Source organism: Pogona vitticeps, chromosome 3 (assembly GCF_051106095.1).
Source record: "Pogona vitticeps strain Pit_001003342236 chromosome 3, PviZW2.1, whole genome shotgun sequence".
NCBI lineage: Eukaryota > Metazoa > Chordata > Lepidosauria > Squamata > Agamidae > Pogona > Pogona vitticeps.
Window position 1 is genome coordinate 202,324,751 of NC_135785.1, and position 25,799 is coordinate 202,350,549.

The 25,799-nt window shown below is 38.1% G+C and overlaps 1 protein-coding gene across 2 annotated transcripts in view; it reads right to left on the reverse strand.

Annotated features, from left to right (window-relative positions):
* Positions 1 to 25,799, reverse strand: part of SIM2 (SIM bHLH transcription factor 2) — a 70,416-nt gene that overhangs the window by 23,434 nt on the left and 21,183 nt on the right. For both annotated transcript variants that reach the window (XM_020789312.3, XM_072994123.2), the window contains exons 3-7: positions 22,000 to 22,089; positions 16,684 to 16,792; positions 11,881 to 11,966; positions 9,859 to 10,058; positions 5,273 to 5,379 (exon numbers count right to left, since the gene is read on the reverse strand). In XM_020789312.3, the coding sequence (XP_020644971.2) occupies positions 5,273 to 5,379; positions 9,859 to 10,058; positions 11,881 to 11,966; positions 16,684 to 16,792; positions 22,000 to 22,089 (592 nt within the window). The remainder of the gene's footprint in view (positions 1 to 5,272; positions 5,380 to 9,858; positions 10,059 to 11,880; positions 11,967 to 16,683; positions 16,793 to 21,999; positions 22,090 to 25,799) is intronic.

Below are 25,799 nucleotides of genomic sequence, written 5' to 3' on the forward strand. Positions count from 1 at the left end.
CTCCAGAAGTGTTTTGAACAGGTGACTGACGCCCAGCTAACACCTGAAACCCCAGTGAGATTTCTGGAGAAAAAGGGGATTTTATATAGAGAGACCCTGAGGAATATCTCAAAAGGGGGAGATGGGATCAGGAGTCAGCTAGTGGTACCTGAAAAGTATCGCCCCATGATCTTACAAAGGGGGCACTCTGACATGTTTGCTGCGCACTTAGGGGTGAACAAAACACAGCAGAGAATCACACAGAATTTTTACTGGCCTGACATAGGAAAGCAGATCAGGGAGTTCTGTAAACAATGTGATGTGTGTCAAAGGCAGGGGAATAGCCGCGACAGGACCAAAGCAAAGTTGTGCCCTTTGCCTGTGATTGACACTCCGTTCAAATGCATAGGGGTGGATATTGTGGGACCTTTGCCCAAGGCCACAAAGAGGGGGAACAGGTTCATTCTCACCATTGTGGACCATGCCACGAGGTACCCTGAAGCCATACCCTTGACTAACATTGAAACTAACACAGTGGCAGATGCCTTGGTGGGGTATATGTCCAGGATGGGATTTGCCTCAGAAATAATCACAGATTTGGGCGCATCGTTCACATCAAAGCTCATGAAACGCTTATGGCAAATCTGTGGAATTAAGCACAAGGAAACCACTGCCTATCATCCTGAAAGTAATGGGTTAACTGAGAAGTTCAATGGGACTCTAATGCGTATGATTAGGGCTTACTTGGCAGAGAATCCAAACAATTGGGACCAGAAACTGCAATCCCTTTTGTTTGCTTATCGATCAGTGCCACAAGCCAGTACCGGGTTCAGTCCATTTGAACTTTTATTTGGGAGAAGGGTGAAAGGGCCCCTTGATTTGATCAAACAAAATTGGGAGCAGATCACCCAGGATGACCCACAAGACGTTGTGACATATATAGACTCTTTAAGGAATGACCTAAAGAGAAACCTAGAGCTAGCAGCAGAGACCCTGCAAGCTCAAAAGGTCAGAAAGAAAGCTTGGGATGACCAGGAAGCCAGGGAGAGGCACTTTGACCCAGGGGAGGAAGTGCTTTGGCCCAGGCCCTGTAAAGAGAACAAACTGCAGCTGGGTAGCCCAGAAATAAAATACTTGGGTCACATGGTAGGGGGAGGAGTGATAAAACCCCTAGAGGCCAAAATAGAAGCAGTTCGGGATTGGCCCAGACCCAACACCAAGAAAAAAGTCAAATCATTTCATGGTTTGGTGGGCTACTACAGAAAGTTCATCCCGAGGTTTAGCGAGATTGCGGCTCCGCTGACCAATCTGACGAGGAAGAAGGCTGATGACCGCATCCCGTGGACCAGCGACTGTGAGGCGGCGTTCCAGAGGTTGAAGGAGGCGCTCGTCCAGTATCCAGTACTGCGTGCTCCAGATTTCGACCGGGAGTTCATCATCTACACCGATGCGTCTAACAGCGGGGTAGGAGCAGTTCTGTGCCAGGAGGATGAGAATGGTGACCAGCATCCAGTGTCCTACCTGAGTAGGAAACTTCAAAAAGGTGAGAGACATTTGGCAACCGTGGAGAAGGAGTGTTTGGCCATAGTCTACGCGATCCAGAAGGCCAAGCCTTACATCTGGGGAAGACATTTTGTTCTGTGCACTGACCATTCACCACTGCAATGGTTAAAGACAATGAAAACCCACAATAGCAAACTTATGAGGTGGGCTTTAAACCTACAGGACTATGACTTTGAAGTGAAGGTGGTCAGAGGGTCAGTGAACTGTGTTGCTGACGCCTTGTCAAGAAGACCTGAAGATTGAAGACGGCGAAAGAACATGGACTATGTATATATATTGATGACAAAAAGTTAAATGTACCTGTTTTTTGAACTTGGTTTGTATGAATAAAGGTAAATTGATGTAATGTATATGGTAAATGTTTAAATGCCTAATTGCTATGGTTAACTTAGAATGTAAGTATAAGTAAGTATGATATGGTATGTATAACTGTTGTTGTGTGTTTTATCCAGGTTGTTTTTTGGGAAAAAGCACCTTAGCTTTCCCCCTACAAAACAACTTATAAAGAGGGGAGGTGTTACATACAGCACTGATGTTACCTGTCTGTCATGAGTTTGGAGGGAAAGTTCCATCCTATGGGGAGTGGAAGGCGGGACATCAGGAGGAGGGGCTGTACTGTATATATATGTGAAGCGTGTGTGGAGAAGTTAGGAGACTCTGGGATGTGAAGAAGCAGCAGCTGGGAAGAAGAAGCTGGTGTGGGAATCTGTGTGTCAGACAGGGTACTACTGTGTGTCAGAGTACCAACCTGATAGGTTCAGGTGTCTGTTGGTTAGCCAGAACTGATAGGTTCAGGGTCTGTGCTTCAAGTTAAGGGTTCTGTGTGAACCAAACTGTGTGTATGTATGAGTGAAACTAAGCCACGTTACTATATCTTATTCACCTGATCATTTTATTTTGCCTGTGTGTTGTTTTAAATAAACCTTATTCTTTTATTGTTTAAAAATCCATCCCTGGTCTGTGTGACTTCTTATAGGGAATGGTTGGTGGCAGCTTAGTTAACGTGTGGCAGATCCCAGTAGGTCTTAGGTGCAGAGATCTTAGGTGTCTGCCATACTATAGACCTTCAGGGGAGGTGTGCATCCAACACATAGGAAACTCCTAATGCGACCTGCATTCTCCCACCTTTCTTCACGTGACTCACTGGTTTTATGGGGAATTATTTTGTCATAGCTTTCTTTTTTCATATTAGGTATAATATGCTTTTCTCCTTATTATGTCAACAGGCTGACATATCATTAGGCAATGTAGCATGCAATCTTTTAATTTACATGCTAGCCAAGATATTTGATGATGAATGTAGAGAAGCTGTTGTAGCAAAAGTCTGCAAGCACAGTTTCTATATCTTTCATGTATGTTTTGAAGAATTCTTGTGATATGCTATCATTAATTTCATCCTTTTCTATTCATCTATTCAAGCTGTGAATTCTACTTTCTGTTTCATTCCCTGTTTCTTCTCACTGCTACATAACTGTACATAATAGTATTTGTAGTACTCATGAGTACTGCTTAAGTTCAGCAGCCTTCCAGACCAGCATTCCTTTTACTTGCCTACATCTGCCACTTGTGTATACATTTTAAGCTTCCTGATACTTAACTGGATGTAAGCATAATTTTGATCATCATATTTCATTGTCCATTGCTTAAAGCTAAACAAAGTGAATGCCTTTTGCAGCATTAGTGTTGCTTCAGCATTTCATCATATAGCATTTATTCATCATGAAAATACCAGCCCTGCTAACTTTCCTTCTGCTTTTGAAAAAGTGAGAAACAATAACACTATGTGCTCGATAATTTGGGTCTGTCAACACAGACTAAGTGTAGCTTTTCAACTCTCATAGACTCCCTCTCCTGATTTAATGCTGGATCAGCCATCCAACAAAAAACAAAGTAAAAAGGTAGCTGGTGTAATATGTAAGATTACAAGGTTTCCAGCTATGGGAGCAGAAGCATTTATCCCATGATTCAAGGAAGGCATAGGGTTACTTGATCTTCTGAGGCACCACATGCAGATACTGTAGTCTTAAACAGCTTCTGGTTGTTCTTAAACTTGCCCTCTAACTTATTTTTTAAAACTCCAATGAACTTACCTTTGTTCTTGCACTCTTGTTTGTCTCTTCTTTCAAATTGAGGTGGGCAACTTTGACAGGGATAGGAAGCCAAATTCTTGCTCCCAAGGTCTGCCAGGGCTGCACCTTGGCTAGAGATGGCCAACATAATTTGAGAGGGGGACCCCAAAACAGAAGCCCCCCCCATTCCCATAGTATGGAAACTGCTGTTCCTGGAGGCCTCCCAAAGCAAAAGGAGCCATTTTATTATTAATATATATTTTTAAAAAACAGTTGGCTTTCAGGGACTCTGGGATTTCTTATGGGGATGATGCCTCAAGGGAGTGCCTGCATCCAAACAAATTCATTTTGCCCATCCCTTGTTCATATTTGCTTTAATCTTTTCTAACACTTCTAAATCTTTTGAAATGTCTCACTGCTGATTCCACTTAGTTTTCTTACATGGTTTACTTCCTCAACCACATGTTCTCCAAAAACAGCAACTTCAAAACCTATTATTCATACACGTGTGTGTGCGTGCATGCATGCATGCACGCACACATGCACAGAAACACACACACACAGAGGTAGAGAGAGGGAAAGAGAAACATACAGATTCTCACAGAAGACAGATACTCAAATACTCTCATATCAAAACAACTGTGTTGTTAAGTTGCATCTGATGTAAGGTGACCCTAATTAAGGTTTTTCAGGATAACTGAGAGACTTTATGAGTGGCTGCATCGTTGATACACACGGAGAGACTGAGAGAGAGAGAGAGAGAGTTACTGATTCATGGCCAAGTAGCAATTTGAATCCAGGTTTCCTGATTCATAGTTCATCACTCTTATTTATTACACCACACTGGCTGTTAAAAAAAAAACCCCTCTTAGCTACAAAATAACAGAACCTGGATGACTCAGATTTCTCACTTTGGGTCCTTGCTCAAGATATTAGAAGGAATGCATGAAAGAGACTGGTGGAGAGAAAAACAATAAAAGAGAACTTGTTATTATTCCTATAAGTGAATTGAAGTCTCAGTTGAGGAATATAGTGAGTTGGAGTCACTTTGATCACCTCCTACAGCCTTTTGAGTCAAAACATTACTGCCTTGTGCAACTTTTCCCAGCAGCAAAAATGGAAATGGAAAATTGTATTTGTATGAGATGGAGGTGGGAGATTCAAGCAAGAATCTCCTCTGTTTCTTTTCAGGATAGAAGCAAGCAAGGAAAGTATATATTCCTCTTGCTCCTAAGAATAATCTTACTGATAGTTTTAAGAACTTAATTCTCAAAATCCTAATTAGTTGGTAATGTGAGATGAGTTCTGCTGACCTTTTTACTTTTCCTGTCCCATCTTCTTGTAGTATATACAAGAAGACACAATATTATGCCTTTCCACTTTAAGTTACCCAACCTCACATGCTTTGTTGTTAGCCACTGAACACTACACAGCACAACAACATCACGTTATGCACTGTGTTCAGTTGCATATTAAGAGGACAAAGTGGAAGGGACATACTGGCAGCAGTGGAGAGTGTAACAACTATTTCACATGTGAGATTTTTATAATGGCAGATGAACACTGGAAAGTTATGTTCAGTCATTTTCACAGTACATACACATATAATGCAATGTGTGCTAATATATTACTAGCAAATCATTTTGTTTCCCTTCACTTACAGAGATGGTGAGCATATCTTAAATGAAATACGTCACACCCATGCACATGGTGGTACAGAGTTTTTTCTATCAGGTCCTGTGGCTCATATCCAGTTAACTCTGTCACTCTGAAAGAGAAAATAGCTAATATGCACTGGTCCTATGAATATATAGCAGCATTAAACAAAGATTCATGTTTTCAGAAATCAAATAGTGGCAATTATTCAGCATCCTACACATTGACAGAAAGAACTGTTAATATATTCTTAACTTTATTGGTGCAGAAGACAAAAGGACCTCATGCAGAAGACTCACACAAAACCTCATCAAGACAGTTAGGTTTCAAAAAAATGTTCCACTTAAATGTGTTGAACATTACACAACAACCATAGATTTTTTTATAGGAGAGTTTTATAAAAACATTTTGCTTTTTTTTAGCAGAAGCAAATTTGTGGACATGCAAAGGACAGAACATACATCCTTTGTGGCTCTTCCAGTTGATACAATAATGGGCAAGTGTGATATAAGCTTTTCTGTATAAACTGGGTTATGGAACAGAGGAGGAATGTTTGTTCACACCCAGAATTAATCTAAGACACAGCTAGGAGGACCGTAATATGGAATCCTTAACATGGACAGGAGGAACTGCTCAGACCATGGTGAGGAACAATATTACCAGCTTAGATAGGCAGAGGGCATGAATGGGCATTATGGTCTTCCCTGGAGCACCTCATGCTTGGTATTAGAGTTCCACTGCTGGTTCAAATCAGATGGTCCTGCTTCATGATAATTAAAGCACATTGAATGTAGGCCTTCTTCCAGATGCATGAATGCTTCCCCCCACCCCGTCTGACTAGATGGGAAGAAATGTCATATATGTATCCAGCAGTGAGCAGTCAATAATATGACAGTAATTTTGTTCAAAGCTGCTCACATCTTACATACCCCCTTCCTCCACCGCATACAATGAGCTACTCTAATAAAATGTAAATACAGATCTCTTTTTTGCTGCAGACAAATTTTAATTCACTTCTGCCAAGATACATTGCTGTAACAGGAGTGATCAGTCTATGAGACCTATTATAATTTAATACTGTCTAGAAAAACGTTTATTAGATTCACTTAGGAGAGAGAATAGTAAATAATAGTGAATCTAAAATGGATGAAAGAAAAATATTTAAGTTTAAATTAAGTTATATTAACTCAACATAAAATAAGAAGACAGTGAAAAACCCAGAACAAATAACTCGTTCTGCGTTTTTCACTGTCTTCTTATTTTATATTGACTTAACTTAATACAGTCTTACCAGCTCATGTATTAAGATACACTTCTGACTATAGACATTCTTTACTAAATTCAGTTTTAGTTCTTAGTAGAGTAAACCCACTGAAATGAATGTGACCAGTCAACATTACCACAAGTCTTATTTATTTCAATAGGTCTACTCCGGTTGTGACTAAAATTAGATTTAGTTCTGTTTGATCATATGACTGGATCAATAAAGCATCATTTTTAATCTTCATGGGCTTTTAAAGTTCACCTAGGTGAATTATTCAAGCATCAGCACACTAAGCCTCTTTACATCGTCCATCTTCTTTTCTACCTAGCACTTTGACAAAGGTTCACTTATCAGCAAGAAATGTATTATTTTTACAGCAGTCATAATAATGGGCTATGATCCATCTTCCAATCATAGTGAGCCATGGACAGATCCAGAAGCTCCTTTCCACCTCTGCATGAGGCAAATTAAACCTCACCACAAAAATATTGCTCAAGTGATTCAGAAGTGGTGGGGAGGGGCAACAGGCCATTATATTGAAAAACATAATATATAGTTATTTACAAAGGCATTGTACAGAACTTATTTCCTCTCCTTTGTAATGAGAAAGGAAGTCGATTAACGGAGAGACTAAAATCATATACTGTTGGGAGCATTCGTTTTCTTCTATCAGTGCTCCCTAGGAATCAACTGATTAGTCCTGAAAGCACCTTCAATTTTCAGAAGGCTTTGAGAATAGGAGACAGGATTTGCACTGCCTTTTTTGTATCAAATAAACAGTCAGATAGTACATTTTATCAGAGTTGCTGAAATGTTACCAAAGTGGCACAAAGATAGTAGTGCAAGCCATGTTTGTGGTCCTAATCAAAGATACTATCCAACAGTGCATTTTACAGTATTTTAATTCCGCTCCTATTATGCTAAGGTTTGTTTGTTTTTTGCAGCTGCGAAGATATAATAAGAACTACAGAGACTGATTATGAGAGATGGGACACTCCTCTTTGGCTTGAATTTACAAAGACATGTTAGAAAGAAGGCCCTGCAGTACCAGCTCTTGAAAAAAGCCAGTTAAAATACTTAAAGGAAAGTATACTTTTAATATGCTTTGTTGTGAAATACAGACAATTTTGAAATGTTTCTCAAACAAGTGAGGATTGGAATAAAATATGGTCACAAAGAATTATGAAGAATACATCTTGCAGCTTTTCTGATTCCCATATAATCCTTTTCATTTTATGGAAGGTGTGGGACAGAAGGAGGAAGTTTTTAAATTACCAAAAATATCTCTGTGTCAGTAAAATCAATAGCAGCAGTCATTTTTTGGAATTAAAGACTTCTTTCTTTCATCTTGCAGCTTCCATAAAGTGAAAGGAAGTACACAGGAATTGGAACATCTATGGGACTGAAAGAGGAAGTTTTTAATTACTGAAAATTGTCTCCTGCTGTCATCACTCTTCAGTTTTACGTTGCACAACAGGATTTCACCATTTACATTTTAATATTTATTTTCCTCACAGAATAATATACAGTATGGTAATAGTGTTTCAGTGGGACATACTGTATAAATCAAAGACATCTAAGATACTGATTACAGAAGGTTTTTTTTCCTAATTCATGTTGTCTATTCTATTTTCTTCTAAACCATGCCAAAAAATAAATGACTTAGCCAGTCCTAAGTTCCATAAGGAGGTCTGTGTGATTGTACACATAATTCATGTGAGATTAATTCGGAAATATTATTCTTCTGTTATTACAATTATTTTCAATGCAGTATTTTTCTTTTACAAAAAATTATTACTTCTACCGTTCTGTGTCTCATTTCAATAAAAATTGTACTTCTTTATTTTGGGGGCATGGTCCTTCCTTAATGGGTACACCCTATTAGTTTGCTGGAGCAAAATATTGGGCATAAAAGAATTACATTGCAAAAATGTGTTATTCTCTGAGCGTGACTATTCTCATTAGGTCATCCTTGTGTTACATGGCATCTTAGCAAGGTGGTCTGCTTTCTCTGATGGATTAGTAAAAGAATGCCTGCTAGGTTCTTCTATCTAAGGGAATCAGTTCCCTGCACACCTTCTTGCTTAGCTTCTTTTACATTGTAGACTGCACTGTGGTATAAAAGTATTGTGAGTCTGTTGGGCATTGACATTCTGCTAGACACTAGCAGCGTGCAATGTGCTTGTGCAGCTGTTAAAGAAACATCATTTCCCTTGTCAAAACATGTCAGGGAATGACATTTGCTGGACCATGGGGGTTCAAATAGCTTGATGCACTTTCTCTATAATGATAATTTTATGTTGTTTTAACAAATCTATTTACAATAAATTCTGTATCATGTGTTTTTTCAACAGGATCAGACTTGTTTACTTTGGGGTCATGACATGGAGCCCACTGAACACAGCAGGTTTGAAGCCTCTATTCAATTGCTAGAGTTGGCAAGGAGTTAACTCGGAGTGTGTTGTTTTGTATTTTTGGACTGCAGTCCTCAGAATTCTACAAGAATCTCTCAGGCAGAATTCTGGGAGTTTCAGTCCACAAACCCAAATCTGAAAATCTCTAGATTCCACCTCCCCCCCAACCGTGGAAGAAGGGTGGCTCACCTCTAATACTACCATGTTCCAACCAAAAGATTCTTTGGCTTTTGCCTCCCGTCATCCCTGTTGTTGTTTTAAGAAAGCTGCTGTGGTGTTTCCTGGGATTTAGAAGATACCCTCTGTGGAGCTTAATGCACAGTGAGAGTACAACTCCTATGTCCTTTGTGTCCAGGAGGTACTGTCCCTGCTGGTCAGTTAAGTGGTGGTGGCGCTGGCTGACACCAGACGTTGTAGTCTCACTATCCATTATGTTCTAGAGAAGGTGCCTTCCAAAGAACTGCAGCTCCCAAGAAGTATCACAGTGGCTCGATCCTTCCTTCCTTCCTTCCTTCCTTCCTTCCTTCCTTCCTTCCTTCCTTCCTTCCTTCCTTCCTTCCAAAAGTACAACAAGAGGCAAAGGCAAGAGAGCCTATGATGACAACATGTGGATCTATGTCAGAGGAGAGGAGAGGGGATGAAGAAGGTTCCAGCAATATATGACTTTGTATTAACATGGGATACTGTACAAGACGATGGTGAGGGTTGCTCTTTACAAATTTCAGTATTGAGTATTCTACCCTGCAGTTTTGTATACATTGAATTGCTCTCATACTATTATTATTATTTGCAAAGTATTGTATATGTTGAATTGCTCTTATATCATTTTTACTATTATTTATAAACCATTGTTTGCAAGCTACTATATGCACATGAAGAATCTGATCAAACTTCAAAATGAAATTTTACTTACCTGGAATCCAGGAATATTAGTTTTAAGTCCAGGCTTGCTCTGAACATAAACATATTACTGTGAAGTTTGATCTCAGTGGTTGCACTAGGAGGTAGTGACTGACCTACAGCAACCAGACCTACAATCTGGTAACAGGTGTCATACAAAGACATATCCAACATGTACTGCCGTATCTTCAAATAACCACTGCAGTGGATCACCTAGTATGATGTGAGGAGACAAAGAAGAAGAAGAAAAGAAAAAGAAAAAAGAGTTGCAAAAGGAAGAGAGCCTTTAAGATTGTCTCTTGACAGTGTTGTTCCCTCTCCCCACCAACAGAAACCCCTCCTTGTAACATTAATGAGGGCTTTTCCTTCATTTCCTTCTTTCTTTTTTTGCTTTTTACACTTGTTTATTTGTTTGTTGTTGTTTATCAAGTTAGTTAGTTAGTTAGTTAGTTAGTTAGTTAGTTAGTTAGTTAGTTAGTTAGTTAGTTAGTTAGTTAGTTAGTTATGTGCCATGTAGTTGGAACCAACTTATAGCTAGCCTAACAGGGTTTTCAAGGTATGTGAGATATTTAAGGAGTCATTTTGCCAGTTCCACTCCCCCAGTGAATTTCCATGCCAAGTGAGGATACAAACCCTGGTCTCCAGAGTTCTAATCTATCATTCTATCCTACACCACACTGAGTACCGGCTTAGTAAGATGACTGGTTAATTTGTCAGCAGAGGTAGACATATGCCATGTATGATACGGCAATGCTAGAAAATTAATTTACTGTTAAACTATAAAGATACTGGCCCTACATAATTATATTTAAAGTTTCATGCTGGCTCTCCCAATGCTAAAGTTTATTTTGTAAACATAGAATAAGATTAGCACTTCATTCAACACATTATGTTCCCATAATATTTGAAAATTAAAATATTAAAAAGTGTACACATGCACATATTTAAGAAAACCACATTTTTTGAAATATTTTAACATATGCTGTGGAGGTAATGTTACATTGTCTCCAGGGATGTGACAATACGGAGAGAGATTACATGCATATGGCAGTAATAAGCTCTTTCGTAAATTTTGCTTAAATTATGAAGGGATGATCCCATTTCACCCTTCACACTCAAAAGATTAATAATGGGATTGGTATGATTAGTACCAAAGCTATAACAGTAGGAGGGGCAGGTACTAAAAGTAGATTAGTAGACTGGAAGAACTAACATAAATTGCAGTGCCTTTATATATTAAAAAAAAGAGTAGGCAATGTTTCAGTACCAGATCAGGCAGAACTAGATACTTGTAGAGAAGAAACTACAGCAGTTGGTAGAGATCAATACTGATCACAATAATGAAACCTTACAGAAGAGGGTATCTCATGACACTACCTTGATTTTGGCAATTAATTTAGACCTCTGGGTAGAGTGGGCACCATATTAAATAAATAAATAAATACATACATAAATAAATAAATAAATAAATAAATAAATAAATAAATAAATAAATAAATAAATGAATGAATGAATGAATGAATGAATGAATGAATGAATAAATAAATAAATAAATAAATAAATAAATAAATAAATAAATAAATAAATAAATAAATAAATAAATAAATAAATAAATAAATAAATAATGAGGTGAAAAAGACCAGAGGTACTCCCAAAAATCTTCACAGGAGAAATGGACTGCAGGGCAATTATAGTACAATGTGGAGCAGTACTGTAGTTAGATGGGGGTTTTCAATATGGAGGAAAATCTCCCAAAGTAGGAGAATGGTAAGAGACATAAGAGGGTGACCTTGATTATCTTATCAAGTTTATGATGCCTGGGATCAAATACAGCAAATCTTCAGAGTAATCAACATGTGTATTCATGGAGGTTTAATTCTCCCTCCCAACAACTCTATTTCAAAACCATACTGGCTCATCCTCCATCAGTTAGTTATCAGTGGCTGTATTTTTACCAAATACCTGCTTGACTTAAAGTGATCTTGTAAAATGAAAATATGTTATTCTAAAGAAGGCAAAAATCTGAGCATTTTACCTTATAGCCACTACATGTTAGTCCTGCATTTCGCTTGGCCAAAACACACTTCATTCGCAGGAAAAAAGATCTCTCTATTTCATACTCTGAAAACAAAAGATAAGTGTTTCAAGTCTCTTCTTACTATTCTTTTTGACATCTTGACAGTTTTCTAGTGTCACAGCCATGAGAATGAATTTTCATCATTTAAGAAAAGTCACCATTAAAGTTTTGCTTATGGTATTATTGTTTATGGAAGTTCCCAAGCGACACCTAGGCTGAAGCTTGGACTAATCCAAGCCATGAACCTTTCAAATGCAGCCTTTCTTCAGGTGAACACAGTTTAGGTCTGGCAGGTGGAACACCCAGAAAGAAGAATTCTGGGATCTGGAGTTAAAAAACAAAGCAGAAGGAAACAAAAGGCACTATTGTATTTCCTGCGACAAAGGCAGTCCGTCCTTAAAGCACCCCAGAATGGAAGACAGATCTTTCAGTGAAAGTTTAGCACAACATCCAGACAATGATTTGAGCTGGGTGTCATAAACATAGTGGTGTGTAATTCTGTAGTTTCATGCTGAACTTGAATTGCATGTGGAATGAGATTGAGGCTTGCAGACCATCATAGTGAAAGGGTGCAACTACATAAGGATTTGTTCCACTCAGTTTGGGCTACTCTGTGGACGGACTAATTCACCCCTTTTCCTGGTGATCATGCAACTTACATGCTAGCACAAACAGCCTCTCTCCAGAGCATTTCTACCTGCATCCTTTTCTCTCCCTGTCAGGGGCTACTCTTTTTCAGGTGCAGGTAGTATTGCTTCATTTTGGTTCAGTTCCTGCATGTGTGATCATTGGTATTGAACCAAAGTGGCTGTCTCGCTGTCCCTTGCTGAAGCCATTTCATGATCTTCAGAAATAGGAACCTTCCTTAACACTTGCTTTTGGAAGCCAAGGAGAAGAAGATTTTTATTTCTTTTTAATTGTCATTAATGCATTAGCAATGTGTTTTAAAAGTGCTCTCAAATTATCACTGATGTGCTGTGTTGGTTTGTAACAATTAAAAAAGAAATGCAAAATTTCCCCTCACTTCCCCTCCAAAGGTGAGCAGCAATGGAGAATTACATATCTCAAGATTGTTAAATGGCTTCCTCCTCCATGCTTTGGCTAAGCCACTTAACAATCTTGAAAAATGGAAAACTTTCTCTTTGAAGGGAAAGAAGTCTTGATTTTACTAAACAGGGTCACTTGAGCTGTAATGTGGTCAATTCCTGTATAAGAATTGTAAGGCTTGCCCCAAATATTTCAAAGCCACCCTGTTTAGCACAATTTAGACTGATACAGGCTGGGATAATTTGATGGTCTAGTTGCATACTAAGAGCAAAATTATCCATCCCCCAAATCTGAAACTAGGAATTAAATGTCTAGAGCTGGGCTTCCAGTTCCCAACCAGCAAGCCAATTGAGAAGAACAGCATGGCCAATATTAGTAGAGAATATCACCAAGAAAATCAGCAAGCGCTGGTCTTGCATAGTCACCATTCATTTGACCACTCTGCTCCAAAAGGTATATTAGCGACTGGCTGAAAGTTAGCACAGCTACCTGGGCCCAACATGGATTTCTTTAGGAGCAGCTGTAGAGGTGCCTCCTTTGAGGCACAATCATACGCAACAGATTTTCTCTGTATTATCTTTGTTTGCCTTCAGAATATTCAGTGCTGGAAGCTCTAAAGTTAAAATATTAAATTGGGGTGTCGGATCCCTAAGGTTTTCTGTTACAATACCTTCTTTTGTTGCTTCTCTTTCTAGTTTTGGAAAGCTTTAGTGGAATATTATTTTCAGTGGAGATGCTTTTTAACATTCAGCTATACTTAGTAACTTCCCATACAAATAAGTAATATAAATTTCAATGCTTACTCCATGCACTAGAAAGTAGCACCATTGCTTTCATTACACCTTAATAAAAAAGTGTAGTGCCATCTTAAATAAAATACTATAAATGTAATATGTTCTCTGAACCAAATTCCTTTGATTTGTATGGAACAATCTCATGTGTTTTCAACAAATTTAGGATACGAACAGCCCCTTTTGTCACCAACTCCCATCAAACCATTCCCATATGGAAAGCAGTAATTCTTCATAGGAAGTTGTCAAAAACGTTAATAGTACAGAGATAAACAGAATATATATATATACGTAACCCCATAAATGTCTTGCAGCCATCAGAATCAGGGCACTGAAGGTATCAGTTGCTATTTCCTGGAAGGCCCTTCTAGTCAAGATTAAGCATCAAGATTAGGCTTCATATTATTCCTTTAGTAAACAATTATTTCTTAATTTTGTTCGTTTTATTTAGCTTTATTCCACTCTTTGTTAAAGACTTGACTTTTCAGGCAAGGATTCAACTCAATAAACGTTAGCCATAAGTTTATTAATATATTGTAGTTTTTTCTAGCTTTTAATGTTAAATTATTTTGATTTATTTTATTACACTTATTTTGATTTTTTATACATGGCTTCAAAATTACTGATACATAGTCATTTATTGATTCTACAAATATATTCTAAGGCAGAACTCCAGTAGTGAGCACAACTAGAGTAGGCCCACTGAATTAGTGGGGTTTGGTGAGCCAACTCCTCTGTAAGTTCCGTTGATTCATCAGCCCTACTCTGGTTGCAATGCACAGGATTCCATGCTATACATTTATTTCCAGGGCTAAGGACATTATTTATTGGTTTTGCTAGAAACATAGGAAACCACAGAATTTGTCTTTTCTTCTCTCAAATTCTCAACATCTGTGAAATTATTTTCTCTGTGTCTCTCTCTCCATCTACTAATGCTAACTTCTTAATATTTGGGCACGATATATCTATGCACGAACTGTTTCTTCTTGCAGTTTGTAGCCCTTTTTAGTTTCTTGCAGAACCTGTGCTATACATCAGACCATGTTCTGAGGTTGCTACACAGTGACAATAAGGTGCCTGGTGAAACAGAAAGATTTCATCTTGGCAGCCTGATATACTCTGCATTCCTAACAAAGGCAACTGTTCCATGCATCTCTCCTTGTACAGATATGGAGAAGGCTGTAAATGTAATAGTGTGTGTGGTATTTGTCCCAGCCCCTTAAGGCCCCTTAAGAACTGGGTTTGTATGCTGTCAGAATCTTTCCCCAGTGACCTGATCCTTAACTGAATTCTGGGAATCTCTTTAAATGGATAATGTACCACATCGTGCATATACCAGATGTACTGTATAATAACCATGGGTTGGAAACAGACTGAGGTAAGTTCAACTGGACTGGTAGAAATAGACGGGCCACTTTATCTAATTCTTCTATAAGTTACTTTCCGATTTTCTTAGCAAATCAGGCATCAAAATAAGAAACCACTCTAGTCCAAATCCTCCAACAAAATGCCTTGTCTCCTGAGGTTACTTAAAAGCTACCATCTTCCTTTATAAGACAGTAGTTTATATCTTCCACAAGCGGGTCTGCCTGTAGGATGGTAGACTATATTCCAAACATCCTCAGTACAATTTGGTAAACAAACATTTTGCATCTAACTCTAAATGGGCTGCTCTCCACTAAACTCTAAATGGGCTGCTCTCCAATAAATTGCTGCTCTCCACTATTTTCTACTTTTTAAATGCCATCCAGGACGCAGTGGTATAAGATGTGGACCCATTTCAGTTGGTCTTTCAGCCAGAATAAGACTAATTTTGCTTTGGCCAACTTGATCCACCTATCTAAGAAGCCGTCTATCTGATTTTCAAAAGCTCTTCTTAGGATAACGTGATTTACAAGGCCCCACTTGGCAGACATGCATCAGAGGGCTTTCTCCTGTGCTCTTGTGCTGTTCCTGAATTGTGTAGTGTACTCTCTGGTCCAGTTTGAACTGAAATCCCAATTATGAAACATCACACCAAGATATTGCATACAAATTGTTCACAGATCTGTCACCAATGCTATTTTAATCGATAATTCTTTTTTATCATGTGTGTCTCTTAAATCATCCCTTTTCTCAGAAAGTAAAAGACAACATGCCTGACTTCAAAAAAGATGTTAAAATAAAATGTTCTATGTACTTTTAAATGGTTTTCTCTGTTATATGTTTCGGTTTTTTTTAAATGAGGCATTTGTTGGTTTATGTAATGAATTTGTATTTGTTCACCCACATTGCACATGACTATTAAGTAAGATTCTTTAGCCACTTCTGTGAAATTATATTTAGCTTTAATTAAACCCGGACACATCCTTGGCATGATGGAACAAAATCAGCCGCCCTTGTCATTTCCCATCTTTCATGTGTTCTGAAGAAGAATCCCACAAAACTTCAGGATGCTTTGTTTGTTGCTAGTAAACGAATACTCGCAAAATGTTCATACAGCTCTGTACTCTATAGACTACTGTTCTACAGAACAAAGACCTTCATCAAATCATGCCTATGGCCCATAAAGCAAAAATATAACATCAGAGTTGGGAAGACTGTGATCCACCAGTTGTTGGATTCCAGCTCCCATCAGCATCATCTAGTATAGCCAATGGCAAGTAATGTCAGGGACTACAGCCCAGCAACATAGAGGTTCTATAGATTCCAACCTCAGAACTAACAGGATGGAAAGCCAGACATAAAATATGAATAGCAATAACAGATAATACTGAGAGATGATATGAAAGATGCTACATCAGTACATCTGGGTAGGACATTATTGACCAAGTACCAATTTATGTTTGTAAATCTCAGGAGATCAACCACTCTAATGCACCAAAGGTAGCCCTATATCTCATCATCTTCATAATCTGTGCATTGTCATGTCTTATGGAAGTACCTTGTAAGAGATGAGGATGAAGAGGCTGGTGAGCTGTTAGGACTGCAGTCATTTCATCATGGTCTGATGGATGGATGTACTCATAAATGCTGTTGCCAGTGAGTTCCACCTGTGAAGAATATACAGTAGTTAAATTCAGGATGACAGATTTGTTTTTTCCTCCTACAGTATTACTCTTCAGAGGTATTGGTATGTTATATGTCTATGATTTTCACATATCACCTTGCATTTCTAACAGTCACATTATTTTCCTGGAGCAAAATGTGCTGTCAATATAATATTATAATCTGTAAGCTACTTGGTCTTGCCATACACAACAACAGTTGAGCTGCAGTGTGTTTCCTGAAGACTGTGATCTGTATCTACTGCCATTTACAGTATTTTTTAAAACAGTCTATGCTAAAAGTTCTATGGCCATTTCTCTTCTAAGTGTAAATTAATATATTATAGAGATGTTAATTATTCCTGTTACAAATTAAGGTGGCCTTCCAGATGCTTTAGGATTGCAACTCCTATGACCCCTGCCCATTAGCTCTGATGACTACAAAGGAATCACAATCTAACATCTTGAAGGATACAGCTGTTCAACCTTCACTTGGGAAATCAAGTCTGCATCATGATGATCTTCCCATCATAGTTCATGAGCCAGAAATGAGTTAGAGGCTTATGTGCTCCTTTCTCTCCCTACACTTTTTTTCTCCCCCTGTTATACATGCATGGCCTAATATGAAGAGACCTTAAAAGAATAGGCTTGAACAGATCCTTCAAATCAGAATTACAAACCTCAGTTTAATCCTGATTTGTAATCTAATAATCACTCAAACCCAGTTCAGACATAAACAAATAGATTAAGGAGAAGGCAGAAGAGGACAGGGGAGAGGGTGAAAGGAGGTGATCCAATGGTAAGTGTCTCTGATTATCAAATGATGATTTGTAGGACTACCTAACTTGAGGACCTGAATATGTGGGATGCTAACATTAGTCACCCTAGTAATGAATTAAAACTTCTCTTGGCATCAGCAAAATATAGTGTTCCAGAAGTAGTAAATGAGAGGGGCAGTGATCATAATAGATATTTGGTATTCAGTGGCAATGTTTAGTTTGGATAAAAGTGTGAACTTATATTAAGCTAACTCTCTACAATTACAGATTTTGAAATACCTGTCACTGCAAACAATTTGTCTCCATCTAAATAATTTAGTAGATATGTCTGCTTTTTAAAATGCAAGTACGGGGGGAAAAATCCAGGTTCTGCATTAATTCTTTTGTAAATTTCTTTCTATAATCTGCACGCTTTCACTCTTGATCTGAATTCATGCTTCCCTTGCAAAAAATGTCATGTGTTCATTCAAGAATGATCCACAGAATGAATATAATACCTTGAGTTCCACATTGATAGATGTGAACTAGAAATGGGGGTATTCATATTTGTATAGGAATACGAATACCTCCACATAGCTGGATGTAATGAGGGTCCTGCCCCCTGGAGCTGAACTCATGCGTTCGCTGCTACCACCAGCTCCGCTCTCTCTTCCAGTTGCTCCAGAGCTTGCAGTCAACTATCCACTCCTTGCAGAAGGAGGGAAGACAAATTTCCCAGCCAGGCTGACAAGTGGATAGCTGACCGTGAGCTCTGGAGTGATTGGAAGGGAGAGTGGAGCTGGCAGCGGCAGCGGACACATGAGTGGACGGTCTAGCCCCAGGGGGCCGGACCCTCGTTATGTCCAGCTGTGCGGGGATATTCATATACAAATATGAATACCCCCATATCTAATGTGCATTATTTATCTGATGTAAAACATATTGTAATTAATATAAGCCAAGAGGGAATGTTTTTAAACCATTTTTACAGTTGCTGTCAATTTATTTAGTGTGCCTTTGCTTGTTTTGAGCTTCAATGATGAGACAAAATACTTTAGTCTAAGCTTCTGGGCAGTCCCACTGACACAGTATAGATTATTACCCCCCCCCCCAAAAAGTACATTCCCAGACAAACCCTAGGTGTTTTTTTTTAGAATAATTCATGGAATTTCTGTACACGCAAATTATTTCAAGCTTCCTACTTCCAGATTTGTCTCCCTTCTCATCCAGCAACAGCCTGTATGCCTAACACACCCTCAGAAACATGTACATTTTAGGATCCTTGGTTCCCATTAAACATCTCACATAACAACACATAGTACAATCTAATGGTACCAGGAATTGTGTCTCCAGGGGCCACAGGGACATTTGGATCTTCCCTTTGAGGTCAGATCTCCCCTCGCCACCCATGGAAATATTTGCAATCTCTGCCTTTTTAACCTCAGGAGACAGCAAAGGAGGGATTCAGGCCATAGGTGGAGCAGTGAAGGCCTTGAATCTAAATTCCTCCCAATCCCTGACCACACCTAGACAAAGTGAGAACACTTAGTCAAAACACTCAGGCTAATCTCCATTCCCACTACAAGCAATCGGAGGGAAGTACTGTAGTAAACTGGGGTTTGCACCATGCCACTCCCAGGCACCCAAATAAAGTACGCAGGCCACATGCAGTCCCCTGGCATTCATATCCACCCCTCACATATTTGGAAGTCTTTTGGGGAGAAACCTTGCTCAGAAAGTCTCCTTTTGTCCTTGAGGGGGACTGTAGAGAATTTCCCCCTAAGTTTTGAACACCCAGTACTCCCACATGAACACCGAAAATCTAATAAAAAAAAATATTTTGGCCATTAGAAACTGCACAGGGGCTTTTTCAGCTTCAAAACTCATGACTGTAAGAAAACTTGGGAGCACAATGGTTCTTCAAGATCCAGGGATAGGCATGTGTTGGCCCTGGACCAATGGGGATTGCTCGCTGCTTACACGAACAAACTGTGGAGGATATCAGAGTACACACACTTTTCTTTCCCCTTGTCTTGCTGGCAAGTGCCAGGTAATCTAATCTGCATATGTTGGGAACTCAGCCTTACCCATAGGATTGTACCATTCTTTTGGATGTGTGATTCTTGGCATAATTATTGAGAAATAAACTCCACTGGCTTCAACAGAGCTAACTTCCAGACAAGACCAAGCAGCAAGTCTTTCATTAACTTACATATATCAACTCTAGGATAGAAGCTGTAATCAAGATTATTCGTTAGCTCCCTCTGCACTTGGCTTTTAAGATAATGTCCATGTTGTTTGAGTATGCATGCCTTACATTAACTCAGTAACCCTTACAGCAATCAGTCCTAACCCCTGAGTCAGGGCACTATAACTGGAATTTATTTCACTTCAGAATACATTTGCATTTTGCCTTTTAACAAGACAGCACATGTATAAACATTCTCTGCAACTATTTGCCTTGGATTTTTTAAAAAAAGTAAGGCTTCTTTTCTGGGGATACAAAAATAAACAACAGTTGTGTGAGACTGTTTCCGCAACCCACTTACCTCTTTGCGATGTCTGCACTTAAGGATCTGCTACTACCATCGTAACATATCCAGAGTCACTAGCACCTCTGTTACTCTTTCTATTCCCATCCAAACACCCACCCACACCCACCCACACTATAAGAATTTATTCATTTTGCTGGTGTCAGCTTTCTTTTGAGAATTCCCAGAGAAAAAAAGATGTTGTGGGAGCAAACCAACTATTGTTAATTTAGAGAGACTACTGAAGAAAACTGGTACAGATTGTGGAAGGGGTCACACTAGATGTCGAGGGGAACAGGTACTCCCTGCCATTAACCTATATTCTCTCCCACAGCTTTATCTCTTCAGAAACATACCTTGGCAATCAGACTTGCAAATTAAGCCTGTGTTTACTTTCCAATGATCAGTCACAAAATAAAGCAAACTAAATGCAAGGTATGTAGATGAGGAAGACTATGTGCTGAGACAAAAAGACATATTTTGCTTCTTGAAGGAACAACTCTTCTAAAAACATCTAGTCTGGCCCTTTGCATTGTGATGTTAGTGGATCCTGAAGCACAGATATAGGAATTCATAAACATGGTCTGATGTCATGTGGCAGCTGCTAATGTAGAGATATAGTGCCAGCTTAGAAAGGGGGATCTTGAAAGATCCAAAAGCCCTTCAGAAACTTTCTTATGTGAATGCCAGTTGCCCTGAGGAAGTAACAAGTGCTGCTTCTCCCTTCAGTAGTAACAGAGCCTCAAATGATGCTTCTCATAACTCAGCTATTTCAGTCCCACATTTCTCCATCTGTGAGTGGGCAGACAGATTTAAGAGCAGGGTGTAACTTTTAAAAAATCTTCTGTAAGTCTCAGTAATAAATCTCAAAATAAAGCGTAAAATTTAACTCAACCCTGTGACAGGAAGCCAACAATACAGAAGGTGAATATTGACCTAACACGTGCCTTAAGGCTAGCTTGAGAGCATACTTCAAGAGCCAATCCATACATGAAAATGGACTTTGTTGTTTAATAAATTAATAGATATACTTTCCATACGTTTAAAAAATGCATATTTTGATAATGATGTGAACATTCACACTGTTAAACAGTAGCTGTTGTGACAACTACCATGGATTATGAATATAATTTTTAATTTTTACTGTATTAGACTAAATCCAGTCATACTTATCTATTGTCTAAAGGCCATATCTAAACATATATATTTGAAAGTAAACCCTATGTTTTAAAATAAATTTGCATCCAAGAAGTTGAGCTTAGGATCATAGCTAGAGCCAACTTTAAAAAGAAAAAAATGTAGTAGTGGCCTAAAACCCAAAGCACTAACTCCAGAGCAGAACAGTAGTAAACCTAGTTTTATGAGTTCTACCATAAGCATATAAAACGCTTTACTGAAAAGGCCATGAGGCTGGCAAAACTCAGGAAAAATTACCCCGAATTCCATGTGAACACTCATAAATCTAACCACTTTTTATTTTTTCCTAAAGCACATTCACTATAAAACTCAGGTTTCCTCTATTTTCACAGCAGCTAACACTACCACAAACAATCTAAAGGGCATACTGGAAATCTCTACTTTTTTCCATAAAGGGATACCATTACCCTGACCGTTCTGGCCAAATGCAAAAGCATCCAGCTACGAATGGGTAGTGCTTGCTATATAACTGCACAGGGGGGTGAAAGGATCAGAGCATTTTTGTGGATGGCACTCTTAGATTCCAAACCTGTGTGAGTAACAAGGAAAAACAAGACTGTTGCCATACAATGACAAACTGTGTGAATTAAACATTTGACTCCCAGAAAAACAAAAACAACCTGAAACCAATTTAAAGGGGGAACTTCATATCACTGGCAATGTAATATCATCATCATATGTCACTCCAACACCGGCATTCAACAGAGGGACAGAAATGTGTTCCTACCTGCGATAAACCTAGATGAACAGAAGCTGTTTCTGAGATATACATTATTTTGCCATCAGATGCTACCACAAAAACAAACCCATCCAGAGTCTGTAAGAGAGAAAGAAATAGAATAAAATCTTACCACTTACAATTTATAGTCAAGTTCCTTGTGAGAAGTTTTTAATTTCCCCCTACAGAAGAACATACATTAAAAAAAAATTACCCATATTGGCCTGATGAAAACTATTATACACACACCATTAAAAAAAACCCAGTTAATTCTAACTCATTCTCCCCTTACATATGCTCATTTTACAGCAGCAACACTTGAGTTAACAATCTCATCTTGATAAAAAAAATTTTGGGATTTAGCACACATTCTGAGTTATATGATTCTTAGGGGGAAAGCCAATCCCAATTTGTTGGAAGGAACAGTTTATCACTATTTACCTTTTCAAGAATACTTTGAGCAATGTTTTAAATACTGCTGGTTTTTAAGCACAGTATTATCTGACAAATGCCTCTTTTAAAACTTGTTAAGGGAAATTGAAATAATATAAAAATGATTTTATAAGCTATGATAGGGAAAAGGGAAAAAGATTTTCTATCGCCACATGTAAAATTGCAAAATGCTAGTTGGATATGCTATATTATTAATGTTTGGGAGCTACATTGTATACACTTGTCAGCAAGATAAAGCGGATATTCAGCAGAAATTCAATTTCCTTGCAATTTAAAAAAGACCAATTCTGAGCACATCTAAATAGGTCTCACTGAAACAAATGAGAACTGCTTCCAAACATGATGCCAGGGATTCAAATGTTGAGTCACAATGTTCTTCACAGTAAAAGTTTTCCATCACAATCCTAGAAATACACACTCATAAACAAAACTCCACTGATTGCAGAGTGGCCCCATACCTAGTGGCAGAGCATTTATTTTAAAGCAGGAAAATCCTTGCATACCCGTTGAAAAAAATATAGGGTAGCAAGCCAGGTAACGTTTTTTTCACTTGAGACCTGGGAGAGGCACACTGTGAGTTGAAACAGAGCAGCAGTTCAAACGAAATGCCAAAGTTCAGTGGCAAAGAACCTAAGCTCCCAGGTTCAACCTCCAGGTAAAGGTCTAGGGCAGCCAGGACTGGAAGACCTGTGCCTAAGATACGAGATGTCACAGCTCATTAAAGAATAGATTACAAACAGTACAGTTCGATACAAAAGCGAATATATTCCTTTCCGTGAAATACATTTCTCTGAAAGTGTGATTTGGCAAAATGGGAGCCAAAGTATTATACTTGAGAAGAGAAAGAGAACTCTGAAAAGAAAAACGATTTCCTGAATGCCTAGATAAAACAATTGCTTTTTAGATTTACTAATTCATATTCCATGATGCTGGAACAGAAGGAAAGTACAGCAATAAAGGCTGTAACAGAGGGGCAAGTGCAGTATTACCGTAATAATAAAAAAAATATTCCAAACGATTCTCTACCCTATCCCGCTTTTACAGCATGTAATTGGAACCAGATTACTCTTCGGTTTCCTTTTTCTTCCTTCTTCAGAACATAAACAAAACTTCATAGAGTATTAACTTGGGGAAGAAATCACTGCTTTCTTAAATAAAACACTGCTTTAAAACATTCCTCATAAAATAGCAATTTGTTTCCCAATGTTATACTTAAGCTATATCAGCACTTTCATTAGAAAACTTTACTTTTAGTGGCACGTTTAATATCAGAGGCAAAAATATACACAGCTCAGAAGATTACCTGTGGGACATAAAACAGCATTCATAATTCAGAAAAAAACTGATATATTAAATCATGTGTCTATATCACGCAAAATATAAAAATGGCAGTGAAGCAACTCACTATTCCATACATGAAGCTGATTTGATATATAGTATTTATTCTTGTGGTGAAATTCAAGTTTTAAATAAATAGCAAATTAATACATACTATTAAGCTGTTTACTCAGTGTGTGACAAAAGATATTTTACAAAGAACATAAAGAATATCAAATCTGGTGGGGTTTTTTTAAATTAATTGTTGTAAATAAGCATGAGTCAGTATGCTATGTCTCAACTGGAGAGTAGACCCTTCAAATTAACTGGTGAATGGTAAATCAACAATCACATGAAGTCCACTGAATCAATGGGTCTATTCTAATTAGGACTAGCAGTAGACTACTGGACTGTGCTTCAAACTGATGCTCTAAAACAAGTTTTTAGAAAACAGAAACTCTATATATTTCATGGGTATTTATGCAAATATATTAAGAAAAAAAGGACGTTGAAAAGACATAGATTTCTGATTTCATTAAATTGTTTCCTAATAATAAATATCCTAGTGAAAATAAAGCATTTGAAGTAATCATGCATTTACTTGCCACTAAAAGAAAACTAATGACATTTAATTACAGTATTTGTTTATTGCAGTAATTCACACCTCATCTTTCTAAAATCACTGGTAAAAATAATTATGTATTAAGAAATTGAAAGAACCCTTACTGTACAATGTCTGTTGTTTGTGTCAGTTACTGTGCAATTTCACATATGCCTACTCAGAAATGATTCCAAAGTACGTATACAATAGAATTTATACCCACATAAATGTTTATAGGACTGCAACCTCATATAAGTGCTATAAGTTTCTCAAATACCTATGTACCAATCATGATACCAATTAAATGTGATTGAAAACCAGAGAAAACAAAGTAGAACAGAATTCCCAGTCCTAACAGGTGACAGTAGTGAGTTTGAGATGGATAGCCAGAGTTGTGAAAAATAGTTCAATTATAATGGTTGTTGTGGGTTTTTCGGGCTTCTTGGCCGTGTTCTGAAGGTGGTTCTTCCTAACGTTTCACCAGTCTCTGTGGCTGGCATCTTCAGAGGACAGCAAACTGTGCTCTGGGTAGGCTTGAGAGTGGGTGGAGTATTTATGGCTGTGAGAAGGCTAGTTTGTGAGGTAGGCTATTGTACAACCATTAGATCCCGGCCGTGAAAGCCTTCGCGAATACAGTTCAATTATAATTTTATTTTTCTGACTTCTGCTTAAACTCATATTTCTCTTCTGGATTTTGTTTCTATCATCATGAAATTTAGAACAAAGAACCACACTTCTAGTCATTAAACATTTACAATGAAAAGAAAAACACTTATTATTTATATTTTCAAAATAAGGATAAGGGATGAAGGGGAGGTTTACTAAGTTAAAAACAAAAAACACTGGAAAAATTGGGGAAAATGGCAGCCTAAACCAGTCTCGATGCATTAGGACAGGCAAAATGGGGGCCAGCTAAATTCCAAAGTGGATCAACCCAATGTTGAACAACTGTATTTTAAGGTGCAAATATAAATGGAAGATCTAATCCAGATGTTCTTTTCCAACCATAGGAGCTATGTATTTTTAAAGGTTTTCCCTGCTGAACCATGAAGAGAACTGAAATGTTCCATTTAAAATATGCACACCTGCATGTGTAAATACAGACAGAGACAGGCTGCTCTCAACCACAGGCTAAATAGCCTATATCCTACAAGTGTGACTGTCTATTTCCATTCACTATTGCATGCTACTGAGTTTTCATCCCTATTAATGCCACTTGATTTACGGTCCTGGTGCACTGCAATACACAAGATGGCCACACTTTCATTCTTCATTAACCCTTTGTGCCCATCCTCCTGCATACTCTGGTTCCAATCACATATGCAATGTAGATTTCCCTATTTGTCCTTAAAATGCACTGATTGGGGGAGGGGGGAGGAGCAATACTTATTGATGTATTTTATAACTTCCTTAGTCAACAAGAGAAGCATCGTGAGGA